At 39.5% G+C, this 13,098-nt stretch overlaps 1 protein-coding gene across 3 annotated transcripts in view; it reads left to right on the top strand.

The window, feature by feature from the left end:
* Positions 1 to 4,875: 4,875 nt before the first annotated feature.
* Cnot4 (CCR4-NOT transcription complex subunit 4) overlaps positions 4,876 to 13,098 on the top strand; it is a 63,264-nt gene continuing 55,041 nt past the window's right edge. For all 3 annotated transcript variants that reach the window (XM_059257566.1, XM_059257565.1, XM_059257567.1), the window contains exons 1-2: positions 4,876 to 5,142; positions 8,836 to 9,033. In XM_059257566.1, coding sequence (XP_059113549.1) covers positions 4,969 to 5,142; positions 8,836 to 9,033 — 372 coding nt within the window. In that variant the 5' untranslated portion in view covers positions 4,876 to 4,968. The remainder of the gene's footprint in view (positions 5,143 to 8,835; positions 9,034 to 13,098) is intronic.

Below are 13,098 nucleotides of genomic sequence, written 5' to 3'. Positions count from 1 at the left end.
GGATCCAGTACACAGCCTTGTCTGGCCTGGAACTCACACTAGTCCTTCTGCTTTAGCCTATGGAAGACTTATATATAAGTTTATGCCTAAAAGGCTTATAGGTCTGGGTTCTCCCCTCCTTCCTGATAACCCCCAACCTCCACATGCCTTACTAGTTGCCTGGCTCCTCTTGAGCTGTTGGTCTCAAAAAATCCTCTGGGCTTCAGTTTCTCAAGTATTTGTGGCTATAGGCATGTTTCCATATTTAGTATTTCTTCTTGAATGATATTTTTTTTTTTTTTTTTTTTTTTGGTTTTTCGAGACAGGGTTTCTCTGTGTAGCTTTGTGCCTTTCCTGGAACTCACTTGGTAGCCCAGGCTGGCCTCGAACTCACAGAGATCCGCCTGGCTCTGCCTCCCGAGTGCTGGGATTAAAGGCGTGCGCCACCACCGCCCGGCTGAATGATATTTTTTATTGTGTCCATCACTAGTGATACATTGTAAATTGATATAAGAAATTAAGGACAAATTTTTAAGTCCAGACTAACTAAAGTAAAAATTTCTGATACTTGGATAAATTTGTTTGAAATACGAGGTTGGATTCATCCTTAGACTTTTGAACAGCTATGCCCTTCTGTCAGGTTGCTCCCCTGGAATCCACCTGTTATTTATTTATTTATTTTTTTTCAGAAAATAACTGATACAAGCAACTCTGTCTCTTAGTTTTCACAATGTGGTAGAGAATAGTAAGTACCACCACACTTTATTAGTCTTGCTTTGATTCGATTTTACCTTATTAATTAATGATACTTTGAGCTTTCAATTCTTTTTTTTTTTTTTTTTTTTTTTTTTTTTTTGGTTTTTCGAGACAGGGTTTCTCTGTGTAGCTTTGCGCCTTCCCTGGAACTCACTTGGTAGCCCAGGCTGGCCTCGAACTCACAGAGATCCGCCTGGCTCTGCCTCCCAAGTGCTGGGATTAAAGGCGTGCGCCACCACCGCCCAGCTCGAATTCTTTTTTTAAAGATTTATGTATTTATTATGTATACAGTGTTCTGCCTGCATCTATGCCTATAGGCCAGAAGAGGGTACCAGATCTCGTTACAGATGGTTGTGAGCCACCATGTGGTTGCTGGGAATTGAACTCAGGTCCTCTGGAAGAACAGCCAGTGCTCTTAAACTCTGAGCCATCTCTCCAGCCCCGAGCCTTCAATTTTTAAACTCCTAGCAGCTTTCTGAAAGAACATTAATAGGGAGCATGTTGATGCTGGTTGTCAATTATATGTTAGGTTTGTCTTTTGTCTCATCAATCATTTTATTCTTGTTTGTTAGTTGTTCTTAAGTTGTAGTTTAATATTTTTTTCCTATTAGAGCATTTCTAAAAGTTCAAAAATAGAGGAACATTTAAAAAGGAAGCAAACTATCTTAGACCCTATGATTAAATGACAAATGCTATTTGTATGCATTTCTCCTGAGTCACTCCTTTAGGATTCTCATTCCTTCATACACAGTTCTAGGAAGCTGTAATTTGCAGTATGTGTCTGGTACATTGTAGAACAAAATAGACACATTCTTTAGATTCAAAAGGTTGAAAGTTTAATGTCCTTAAAAAGTTATCTTTAAAAAACAATTTGCTGGAATACTGAATCAGGAGAGATTGTGGCTGTCTACATAGAAAAACCTATCCCTGCCCCCTGTATGTTGCCCCCACCCCCAACAAAAAAGAGAGAAAGAAGAAAGAAACCATCTTAAAGGCACATATACTAAAGAATAGATAGCAGTCCTTAATTTCAGTGTATTTTCCTGTTGGTAGAAGTGGTGGTGGAACCTGTTTTCTACGGTTTTAGATTTTGGATCCCTGGTTTTAATATGGAAAAAATGGCTAATCCAGATTTACAAACTAGGAATGTTGGATTCTTTATAAATACACATGCATTTCTTTCTTTTTTTAAACTTCAAATTTGAAATAAAATTACAGACTCATAGAAAGACATTCTAGAAACACATCACATTACATGTAGTTCCTCTGAATTTTCCAGTCAGTTATGTAAAACTGGGAGTGTACAGCTGATTCCAGCTTGGCTGCCCCATACTGTATGGTAGAAAACAGAAAACACTGTTTCATTATCCTCATTTAATCATCAAAGTCAGATATTTTTCCTCAAAAAAATGAGAACAACCCACCTGGTGGTTTGGCCACTTGAATTTAAAAAATAACATTTTTATATCAATTCAGATAGTAACAGATTTTTCTAACAAAGAATGTCTACTTCTATTTTTTTTGCTATGTCAGCATCCTTGTCCTATTTTCTTAGTGAAATTAAGTTTATATATACAGGGCTTGTTATGTAGAGAAAGAGTTAGATAGTAATTCTCCAGCTTGTTCTTCTTTTTAAAGTCTAAATAAAGAATAAATCTCGCCGGGCGGTGGTGGTGCACGCCTTTAATCCCAGCACTCGGGAGGCAGAGCCAGGCGGATCTCTGTGAGTTCGAGGCCAGCCTGGGCTACCAAGTGAGTTCCAGGAAAGGCGCAAAGCTACACAGAGAAAACCCTGTCTCGAAAAACCAAAAAAAAAAAAAAAAAAAAAAAAAAAAAAAAAAAAAAAAGAATAAATCTCTTTCTGAGTCAACTTACACAAATTTACTAAATTGCTATATCTATTTTCCTTTTTTTTTTTTTTTTAAAGCAAGGGTTTCACACTGTAGCCCTAGATGGCCTATAGCTGGCTACATAGCATAGACTCGCTGCATTCTTGTATCTCTTGTATCGTCCTATCTCCACTTGCATGCTGGGATGATGAGCATTCCTAGCTTTATTGCTGTATCTTAACTGTTAATGGTTTCCCTGTTTGTGGATGCTTTGTTGGCAGTATTTTGCTCTTTGATATGATGGTTACTGAGCATAGCATAATGCTTGTTATATGGGTGTATTTATGTAGAAGAGCTTCTTACTTAGGCAGTGTATTGAATAAAAAACAAAGGCTTTTATTTATTTCTTTATTCATTATCTGTCTGTCTGTCTGTCTTTGTCTGGCTGTCTTATTTATTTTTAAAGATTTCATATGTGCCCCTAAATGCCAAAAGAGGGTGTTGGATCTTCTAGAACTGGAGTCAGGGATGTTTAAGAGCCATCATGTGGGTACTGTGAACTGAACCTAGGTTACTTGCTTTTAATTTTGTTTTTTCTTTTCATGTTAGTCAACTATATCTTTTTATGGCATCTCATTTGGGTGAATGGGGCTTAAGTGGGGGAAGAAAAACCTACCTATTTATTTTTCCAACACTTCAGTAGTTTACCAAATAAGTTTCCAGTCACCTTTGAGTGTTATTTTGGTTTTTGGAGACATAGTTTCTCTGTGTAGCCCTGGCTGTCTTGGAACTTAGAGACCCAGTGCTGGGATTTAAAGGCCTCTGCACCACCACACCACAGGGTGTTATTTTATTATAGTATAAGTTAGATATGTCAGTGTTTCTTATTATTTATAAAATGGTCCTTCCCTGCCATGGATACTGCCTGTACCAGTGTTTCTTACTATTTATAAGATGGTGGCATGTGCCTTTAATACGAGCACTTAGGAGGCAGAGGCAGGCGGATCCATGAGTTCAAGGCCAGCTGTTCTACAAAGTGATTTCCAGCTAGGGCTGTTATAGAGAGACCTTGTCTCAAAAAACCAAAATAAAGCGGGGGTGGGGTGGGGTGGTGGTGGGGGTCAATCTCATCCATATTGATTTGTAGTGTGATTTCTGTTAAAAATTAAAATTTATTTATTTATTTATTTCTATTTCTTTGTATTTAGTTTCTTTGCTATTCTGTTTTTCTGAAGTAAGAAGTTAACAGCTTCATAGAAGACAGTTGAGTATTTGCTTGGGCTAACATCATATTTAGCCCTCAGAAATGCCAATATTCAGTGTAACCTTTAAAATTGCTTTGTTCAGTTGTGTGTTGTTTCTAAACCATTGTGCTGTGGGATTGCATCAAGATGTAGATTAGTTTACAGCTTTACCATTTCAACTGTAAATAGTGATTTCAACTTACCCTACAGCATGAAATTGTTAACTGTGGTTTTCAACTCTCCATAACTTAAAAAGAATTCACATTTCACAAAGCATGATTGGGTCAGAAAGGTCTGTTTTGTTCTTTGATTTCTTACAGGCTTTTTGTAGCACTTACTATAGGAATATTTTATAAATACATTTATTTGCTCAGCAGTTTTCATTTGCATAGTATTATATATTTGTAAACAGTTATGGCATACTTGTTTAGTTGTAAACTATATTTTCTCTGGCAAGAATTTGATATTAATATGTAACTATAGGTGATTAAATCTCATTTTTATCAATCCCTTTTGTAAATTGTGATACATTTTGTCATATCATAATTGTTATGTTCCTTATTAGCTTTTAAGTGAAAGTTACATAGTTAAGTGTGCATAGTTTTGAACTTACTATTATTATTATTATTTTAATTATTATTATTATTAAAGAGAATGAATATGCTGGCATGCACATGTCATGTTGTGTGCCTAGAAATCCAAGGAGAACTCTATGGAGTTGATTCTGTTCGTGTGAACTCTGGTCATTGAGCTCAGGTCAGTAGGCTTGGGCAGCCAGTGCTTTCACCCACTGAGCTATTTAATTGGCCTCAGGGTTTTTTTTAAAGCTGAAGGTCTTCTTTATTTTATATTTTCCTAAAATGTGTTATAAACCATGTTTAGATCAGTATTAAATGTCTTCACTGGAAGAAATGGGAATTCTTTTACATTCTATTGCTTCTGAAACCTAAAATGCCAGTTCTTTTTTCTTCATATGCAGAAATTTTCTGAAATCTATCCTATGATTATAGCAAAAGTAAGTATTTTTCCTATAGTAAATAGTATGTTTTAAATTTTTTTCTCATGCAGGTCTTCAGAGTTCTACATTTTAGCTCTCAGTGCTGAATTTCCTTCTCCCTTAAATTATTATAAACTTTTGCTGCTGTCTAAGAAGCGTGAAGATGTCTCGCAGTCCTGATGCAAAGGAAGACCCTGTGGAATGCCCTCTTTGCATGGAGCCCTTGGAGATAGATGATATTAACTTTTTCCCTTGCACCTGTGGCTACCAGATATGCCGATTTTGTTGGCATCGAATTCGCACTGATGAGAATGGGCTTTGTCCTGCGTGTAGAAAGGTAAGTGCTTCCAAACAACTTTATTTTGCTGTATGGGTTTTTACTGTCCAGTATTAACTCTGTAGTTCTTTTCCCATGAGTGTGAGTGATTGGTTGAAAACAAGCCTTGTATGATCTTGAAGGCCTAATGAAGTAGAAAGCACTGGCCTGAGAGTCAGGGTCAGGGTCAGGTGTTGCCTTTCTTGTGTTAACTGGCTGTATTACATCTGTAAAGTCATGCACTCTCTCTGAAGGAAATAATAGATACAGTCTTGGTGCTTTCTTGTAAGAAGATTGGTAAAGAACTATTAAGTTTGGATATGATAATTTGGAACCAGAACATGTATTAATGTGTGGGATGATTCATGTTAGTTTTCTAGTACTAAATAGAAAAGTACTGAATAGGAAAGGCATTCACCAGAGTTAGGAAGCAGAGAGCGGCATTCTGACAATCAGTTGACCTTTGACCTTTTCATTCAGTTGTGCACCCCAGTCAATGGAATGATGCTAGCCATATTAGGGTGGGTCTTCTCTCCTTGGTTAGTCCTCTCTGTAAACACCCTTGAGGTGTGTGTGTCTCCAGATGATTTTAAATGCAGTCAGATTGACAATGAATATTAATCATCACATCTTCCCAGGGATCTTTATAGTCAGTTTTAAGTAACTGCTATCCATTGATTATGTTATTAGCAGTACTGATAACCGAATCTTTAGCACTTATTTGTACAGGACATATTTTCATCACTTTTAATCCTCTTCTAGAGAACTTCTGGTTAAATGTGATTCCTATTTTACAGATGAGAAGGCTGGGGCAGAATGGTCATATGGTTTTGGAGCAGGTTGCTGGAATTCAAAGCCTGACACTCTGATTCCACATTCTTGGCCCACTAGTGGTCCTGATATTAGCTGTAGGAATGAAAATACTGTAATCCTGAGAAGGAAAAGACAAAGACACACAACAAAGAGATTGCTAGTATTTTTGGAGGGCACAGTGATACTTGTTTTATGAGTATTACTTAATCTTTACATCAGATTTTAGGATTGTTTGTACTTTATACATGAGGATATGGAGGCTTAGAGACTGGTTGTTTAAGGGCACATGACCAGATAATGTTAGAACTGAATTTGAACTCTTGGGCCAGAGTCTGAATATTTATGCTCATCTTTCTCCCTATTAGACTAGGAATGTACTTAAAACAAACAGTCAGAAAGGACATAGGCTAAGGACGTGGCTCGGTCAGGTACTTACTATGCACTCCTGAGAACTAGAGTTGGATCCTAGCATCCAGGTAAAAGCCAGGCATGTTTCTATGACCCCAGCACCTGAGGGATAGGGAGGGATCCCGAGAGCTTGCTGGCCTGCTAGCTTAGCCATCGGTGAGCTCCAGATTCAGTGAGAAAGTCGGTCTCAAATAAATGAGGTAGAGGCCTCCACATGTACACACACACCTGCACATACACACTAACAAGTATATCACCTAATTAATATTTTAGTACATAGTAGGATTTCCTTAAATATTTGTTGATTATAACATATAAAATCCATATTTTATTAATAGAACTGTCTTCTTTGCTTTTTTTTTATATTTAACATAATTTCTTTATTGATTCTTTAGGAATTTCACATCATACATCCCAATTCTGCCTACCCCCCAGTCCCTCCATCTCCTCCCCTTCCCACTGCAGCATCCCCAAAACAGAAATTAAAAAACAAATCAAACAGAAACAAAGTAAGCAATAAACAAACAAAAAGAAAAATAAGAGCAACAACAAAAACCTTCTTTGTTCCTCCTTCTTTGCCGTCTCTCCAACACCTTTTTATTCGTCCTGGTGGCATTGGGGGCCTCAATGTCTCACATAATATACCCTTTTGTCCTATCAGCTTTACTTGCAAATATTCATAGCAATGAGTCACTGGTCTGTTTCAAAGCCTCATTTCTGGTACACTGTCATCATTGGGTCCTCACCGAAACTCCTCTGGGATATCCCACAGCCACCCTGTTTTAGAGATCCTGTGGTTATCATTCCACAGAACAGTTCCTTCATGAGCTCCAGCAGGTCCTAGATGGGGTAGATGCTAGGGTGGGCCAACCCTAGGCCCAGCTGTAGGCCTGGGTAGTAGTTGAGCTGGTCAGTCCAGGTCACCAGGGCCTGAGGGGCAGAGCCAGCTCCCCTATGCCTATGCAGTCAGGGTTAGCTCTCCCCCGCTATGGTGAAAGGGGGGGGCAGGGGAGGCGGGGCAGCTTTCTTGCTACAGTGTCCAGTGAGGGGCAGATCCAGCTATCCCAGGCCCAACTCAGCATGGCCCTCTGATTCCATCAGGAATGGTTCTCACTGTCCCCTAAGGTGACACGGGCCACAGATATCAACACAAAGCCCAGCTGCAGCAGGACCACAGGCCCAGACATGACCCTTGGCAGCATGCTTGGGCCTGGACAATATCCTTTTTCCAGATAGGAGCATAGGCCACTTAGATCAGGATGGCTCTCATGGTGGCATGGCTCAGGAACAAGGCAATAGGTTAGGGCCTCAACCTCTGGCTTCCATGTAACCTTTAGTGGCAACACAGACCTGTGGGACCACAGAACCAGACATGGTCCTCGGCAGCAGTGGGTCCAGGTGTCACCATTGCCCCAGGTGGAAGTGTGCAGGCTATTCAGATCAGCACAGCCTCAGTGGCAGCATGGCCCTTGGACACTAACATGGCCTCACTTCTTGGGCATCTATGTGGTCTTCGATGGTAACGGGAACTTTGGACATCAACACAGACCTTGACTGCAATGGGACCAAACCCTGACATGGCCCTCAGCTATAGTCTTGACCCCATGTCACCATGGTATCGGGTAGTAGCGCAGGCTACTCAGATCTGCATGGCCCTGCCTGCAAGCATTCCTCTCGGCCACCAACATGGACTCAGGTGGCTGACCTTACCCTGAGATCCACACGGCCTTTGGTGGCAGTATGGGTCATGGACTTCAACACAAACCCTGGGTGCAGTAGGACCGTGGACCCAGACATGGTGCTCGGTAGCAGCCTAGGTAGCAGCAGTCACCATGGCCCCAGTTGGCTGCACAGGCCACCCGGACTGGCTTGGCCCTTAGACACTTACACGGCCCCAGGTGGTGGTCCAGATTCCAGGCCATGTACAGCAACACGAACCCTGGCTGTTATAGCACTACAGACCCAGACATGGCCCTCGGCAGTAGTCTGGACTCGAATCTTCATTGCCTTTTACACAGCGGCTTAGAAGCATAATCTTTCTCATAATGGTGTGCAATGTGTAATGGGAATACCAAGATTGAGTGATTGATTTTGTTGTTTTGACATTTGTATTAAAAGTGATCTCTGCTAAGCTTTAAAAAATAATTTTTAGCACTTTTTTTTTTTTTTTTTTTTTGGGGTTTTTCGAAACAGGGTTTCTCTGTGTAGCTTTGCGCCTTTTCCTGGAACTCACTTGGTAGCCCAGGCTGGCCTCGAACTCACAGAGATCCGCCTGGCTCTGCCTCCCAAGTGCTGGGATTAAAGGCGTGCGCCACCACCGCCTGGCTAATTTTTAGCACTTTTAACTTTTATTAAATAAAAATATTTTAAAGCAGTTGAAACAGTCAGAAGAGGGGAAACTATCAGTCTTACCTGCTGCTCAGAATTTGGTATTTATCATTTATGCAGTTTTTCTATTTAATGCTAATGTCATCTTGTTTATTATACTTATAGCCATATCCAGAAGACCCAGCAGTTTATAAACCACTTTCCCAGGAAGAATTGCAAAGGATAAAGAATGAGAAAAAGCAGAAACAAAATGAGAGAAAACAGAAAATTTCAGAAAACCGAAAACATTTGGCTAGTGTACGTGTGGTACAAAAAAACCTCGTCTTTGTTGTAGGTCTGTCACAGCGCCTAGCAGACCCAGAAGTAAGTCCTCTTCTGATTTCATTGTCAGCACGACAGTCTTTTCTGTTTGCCTGTCCTTTTGAAAATAATAATTGACCCCGATAAACTGGAAGATTCCTCTGAAAATAATAAACCTTGGGAGAAAATATGAGTATTAATAATTTTTAGCAGTGGTTAAGAACCAACCAGTGGCCAATTGTGATCTTAGGCATGCCTTAATCTTTCTGGGCTTCAATTTATATTGTAAAACTGAGGGCTTGAACTGAAAGTCTCTTTAGTGCTGATAGATTGTGAAAATAATGACTCTGTCATCTTCAAGGCTAACACGAGTTGTGAGTACTGTTTTTTTGTTTTTTCCTTTCCCTTCTCTGTAGCTGTGTGGACCAAGTAATTGGAGAGTTACTTGAACCTTCTAAGTAATCTTAATGAGCTGCCTAAGTGGTACTGTGTGCCACACTGTATGTGTAGAGGTCAGAGGAGTTTGTAGAACTCAGTTCTCTCCTTCCACTGTGTGGGTTCTGGGCTCTTAACTCAGGTCATCAGTCCCAACAGTGAGTGTCTTTACCAGCTGAACCATTTCTGAGCCATTTTGATACTCCCCAAGTAGTAACTCTTGTTCATTCAGAACTCTTGTAGTGTATCATTATTCCTTTACTTTGTCAATCTAAGCCAGTTTTAGAGAAAGAAGGAAAATATGACTAAGTGAAATAAAAGACCAAATTCTTTGTTTGTAGTTCAGTTCCCTAGTTGATGACTCTTAACCTTTCTCTTTTCTCCTCCTTCAGTTAGTCTTACTGAAGTTTCTTTGAGCTCATACTTTCTTGCAGGCTTTGGCTATGCATTTGCTAATTTTTAATTTCCACTATATCATGAAGTGCTGACAAGATTGTTGGGAAGGAAAACTGAAGCTAAGTATCAGCTAGAATGTTTGCTTCAGTAGGAAAGTGCTGACTTTAGGTAGTCTTGCAAAAGAAGTTCTTGAAAACATAAGAGGATGTTCCTCATGGTGCTGGAGATTAGCTCTGTTGTAGAACACTCACTTGTCTGTTTCTGGCATCTTTTTACTACCTGGGGCAAATACCTGGTGGGTGGGGGAAAAAACTTAAAACAAGATTGGTTTTGGTTCATAGTTTCTGTCTGAGGCTTCAGTTAGCTGGCTTCATTGCTGTGGGCCTAAGGTGAGAGAAATCATCCTGCTGGTAACTGAATGTGAGAGAGGATGCTGATCAGCACAAACAAAATAAGAGTCTGGGAACAAGACACCTTTCAAAGGCACACCTCAGTGACCCACTTCATCTACATGGGCCCCACTTTCCCTACTTTCTACCACCTCCCAGTAATCTAGTCAACTATGACTCCATTAGCAAACTGATCATTTATTAGGCCAGAGTTTTCATATCTACTAGCTACAAGACGGAGCCTTCAGTATATGATCCTTTGGGGGGGGGATAACTTTATATCTAACTATAATTGAACCTGCTGGCTCTTTTTGTAAAGACTAGAAAAATAAATATTCACCAATTGAGTTTATATTAAGGCCTTAAAATTCCTCCAGATCAATAGAGGAGAATCTCAGGGACTTATTACCTGGAAGAACCTATCATGAGCATTAAAAATTCAAGATCAAGAATTACTAGGATCTGGGCCAGTAATATGGCTCAATGATCTGAGTTCAGTCCCTGGATCTCATTTAATGGTAGAAGAAGAGCATCAACTCTGCAAAGCTATCCCCTGACCTCTACATGTACCATGGTACATGTCCACTCCCTCGTCCTGCCCTCTACAGGCACCACACACAAAGAATTACTAGGAATATAGGTTCAGGGACCTTGGCAGTAGTGCTTCTATCTTATCAGGAGACCTGCTTCTTTGCAAAGGGCTTGGCCAAGAATTCATACCTGTGATCCGAACATTCAGGGTGGTAAAGCAAGAGGACAATGAGTTTGTGACCATCCTGTCTACTTAATGAGTGTGGGGCCATCCTGAGCAGTGAGGCCCTGTCACAAGAAACAAAGAAAACACTCAAGCAAAAAAGGACTTGAGTAAGAAGTACTAAAGAAAGAGTTCCTTTTAGACCCACAACTTAACTTGAACAGTCACTCCATCTTGTTTGTAAGCTTCCATTGTTTTTGCTTTTCTCAGGCAGACACAATCCCACCTCTCCTGTGACCATGTCTCTTGAATATGACTACAACTTTGCCCTAATCTGTCTTTGTCCCTTTCAATTTTGCCTTTAAAACAATGTTTTATTTTCTGTCTCTGTGTGTGTGTGTGTGTGTACACTCATAATGGGGTGGTCTGCCTAGTTGGTTCTCTTCTTTGACCTTTGTGTGGGTTCCAGGGACAGAGTTCGGGTTGTCAGATAAGCACAGCAAGAATTTTGACCTGCTGAGCCACTGCTCGGACTCACTTGTGTTTTTTTTGTTCCTTTTCCCTAATCATGCTGATGACTTTTGCCTTTGTGAAATTGCTACTTCAGTAACTTGCTGGGACTTTCATCTTGATCGGAGAGCTTTTATATATCTTTAGTTTAGCCATCTCTAGTATTAGTAGCAATGTGAAGTCACATCTAGAAGTGGATTGATTGTCAAGTGTATTCTTTTATTAGTCAGTAGAAAAAAATCTCAGAAGCTGTGGTATTTAATGATGATTAAGAGGTAATTTTATATATATATATATATATATATATATATATATATATATATATATATCTTAAAGTCCTAAAAATGTAGTTTTAAAATAGCTTTTGAATGTCAGAAAATTTTATGTCACGATCAGTTATCAAGTGTATTCTTTTATTAGTCAATAGAAAAAAATTTCAGAAGCTGTGGTAATTTGATGATTAACAGATAATTATATCTTAAAAGTCCTAAGATTTCAAGTTTGTGGAGATAATCATTCTTATTAAATTTTGAATTTTGTGAATACATACTATGTTGGATACTGAACATAAGTTAGGTAGCAAGCCAGACATAAACTGTACTCTCAGCAAGTTTATAGGTTAGAGAAGACAGAATTCAAGTGCTCGCACATTCCTGAGAAGTAGGGGGCTGGAGAGATAGTTCAGCAATTAAGAGCACTTATTGCTCTTGCAGAGGACCCCAAGTTTGGTTCCGAGCACCTACAGGTTGCTCACAATCTTTAATTCCAGTTCCAGGGAATCTGACATCCTCTTCTGGCTTCTGAAGGCACTGCATGCACATAGGCAAAACACACATACACTTTAAAAAAAAAAAGCCTCCCCAAGAAAAGGATGATTAAGTTCCACTTTGAGAATTAATAATATTAGCTAGGCAGCAAATAAGATCAGATAGTGTCCCAGATATGTGGTAGCTCCAGAGAACATTTCATTTGAGGAGTTAAATAGCTGTTAAAGCACAAACATTTCATTTTATAAATGAGAAACTGAGGCAAAAGAAAGTTGAGTGACTTGTTTAGTATGATAGAGCTTCTCATATTCTGGTGTATTCTGTGCTGATGATTGCCTTTTTAATCCATTCATTATCCACTAAGCAGCCTCTGATTGCTACATTTTTGTTTTTCTTAGCAGTGTCCATGAATGCTTGACCATGTTCCAAAAAGAATACTTCTGCCTCTGTTTTATCGGTTGTTTAGGCAAAATCTAGAGTGTTCGTGTTAATATGGAATGTTTAAATTCTTTGAATTCCCTCTGCTGTAACAGCCTTTTCATATCAATCATTGGTTACTTGCTAATACTTAGAGGCTTACCAGTGTTATTGATGTACACATTCAAGTTTTAGTTTTCCTTTTGAGACAGTCTGTTGCCCACACTGGCCTTGAACTCCTGAAAACCCCTCTGCCTCGGGCTTCTGTGTTGTGAGCTACCACACTTAGATTTTTATGTAATTCTTTTCACTTAATGTTAACACAATTCATTTTTTTTTTTTTTCATTTAAAACCTGTTGAGCACCTACACCATGCCGGGCACTATGTAAGACACTAAGCATACACAATACACAAAACAGCACCTGCTTATTTACAGAGGTAACAGTCCTCTGTGAGGAGCACTGTGTTGCTTTAGTGGCACATGGGGATAGCATGTGCAGGGAAGGTATGCTCATCTTT

The sequence above is a fragment of the Peromyscus eremicus genome, chromosome 3, assembly GCF_949786415.1.
Source record: "Peromyscus eremicus chromosome 3, PerEre_H2_v1, whole genome shotgun sequence".
Classification (NCBI taxonomy): domain Eukaryota; kingdom Metazoa; phylum Chordata; class Mammalia; order Rodentia; family Cricetidae; genus Peromyscus; species Peromyscus eremicus.
Note: the sequence above shows the minus strand (reverse complement) of the source record. Positions and strands in the feature narration are given on the sequence as shown.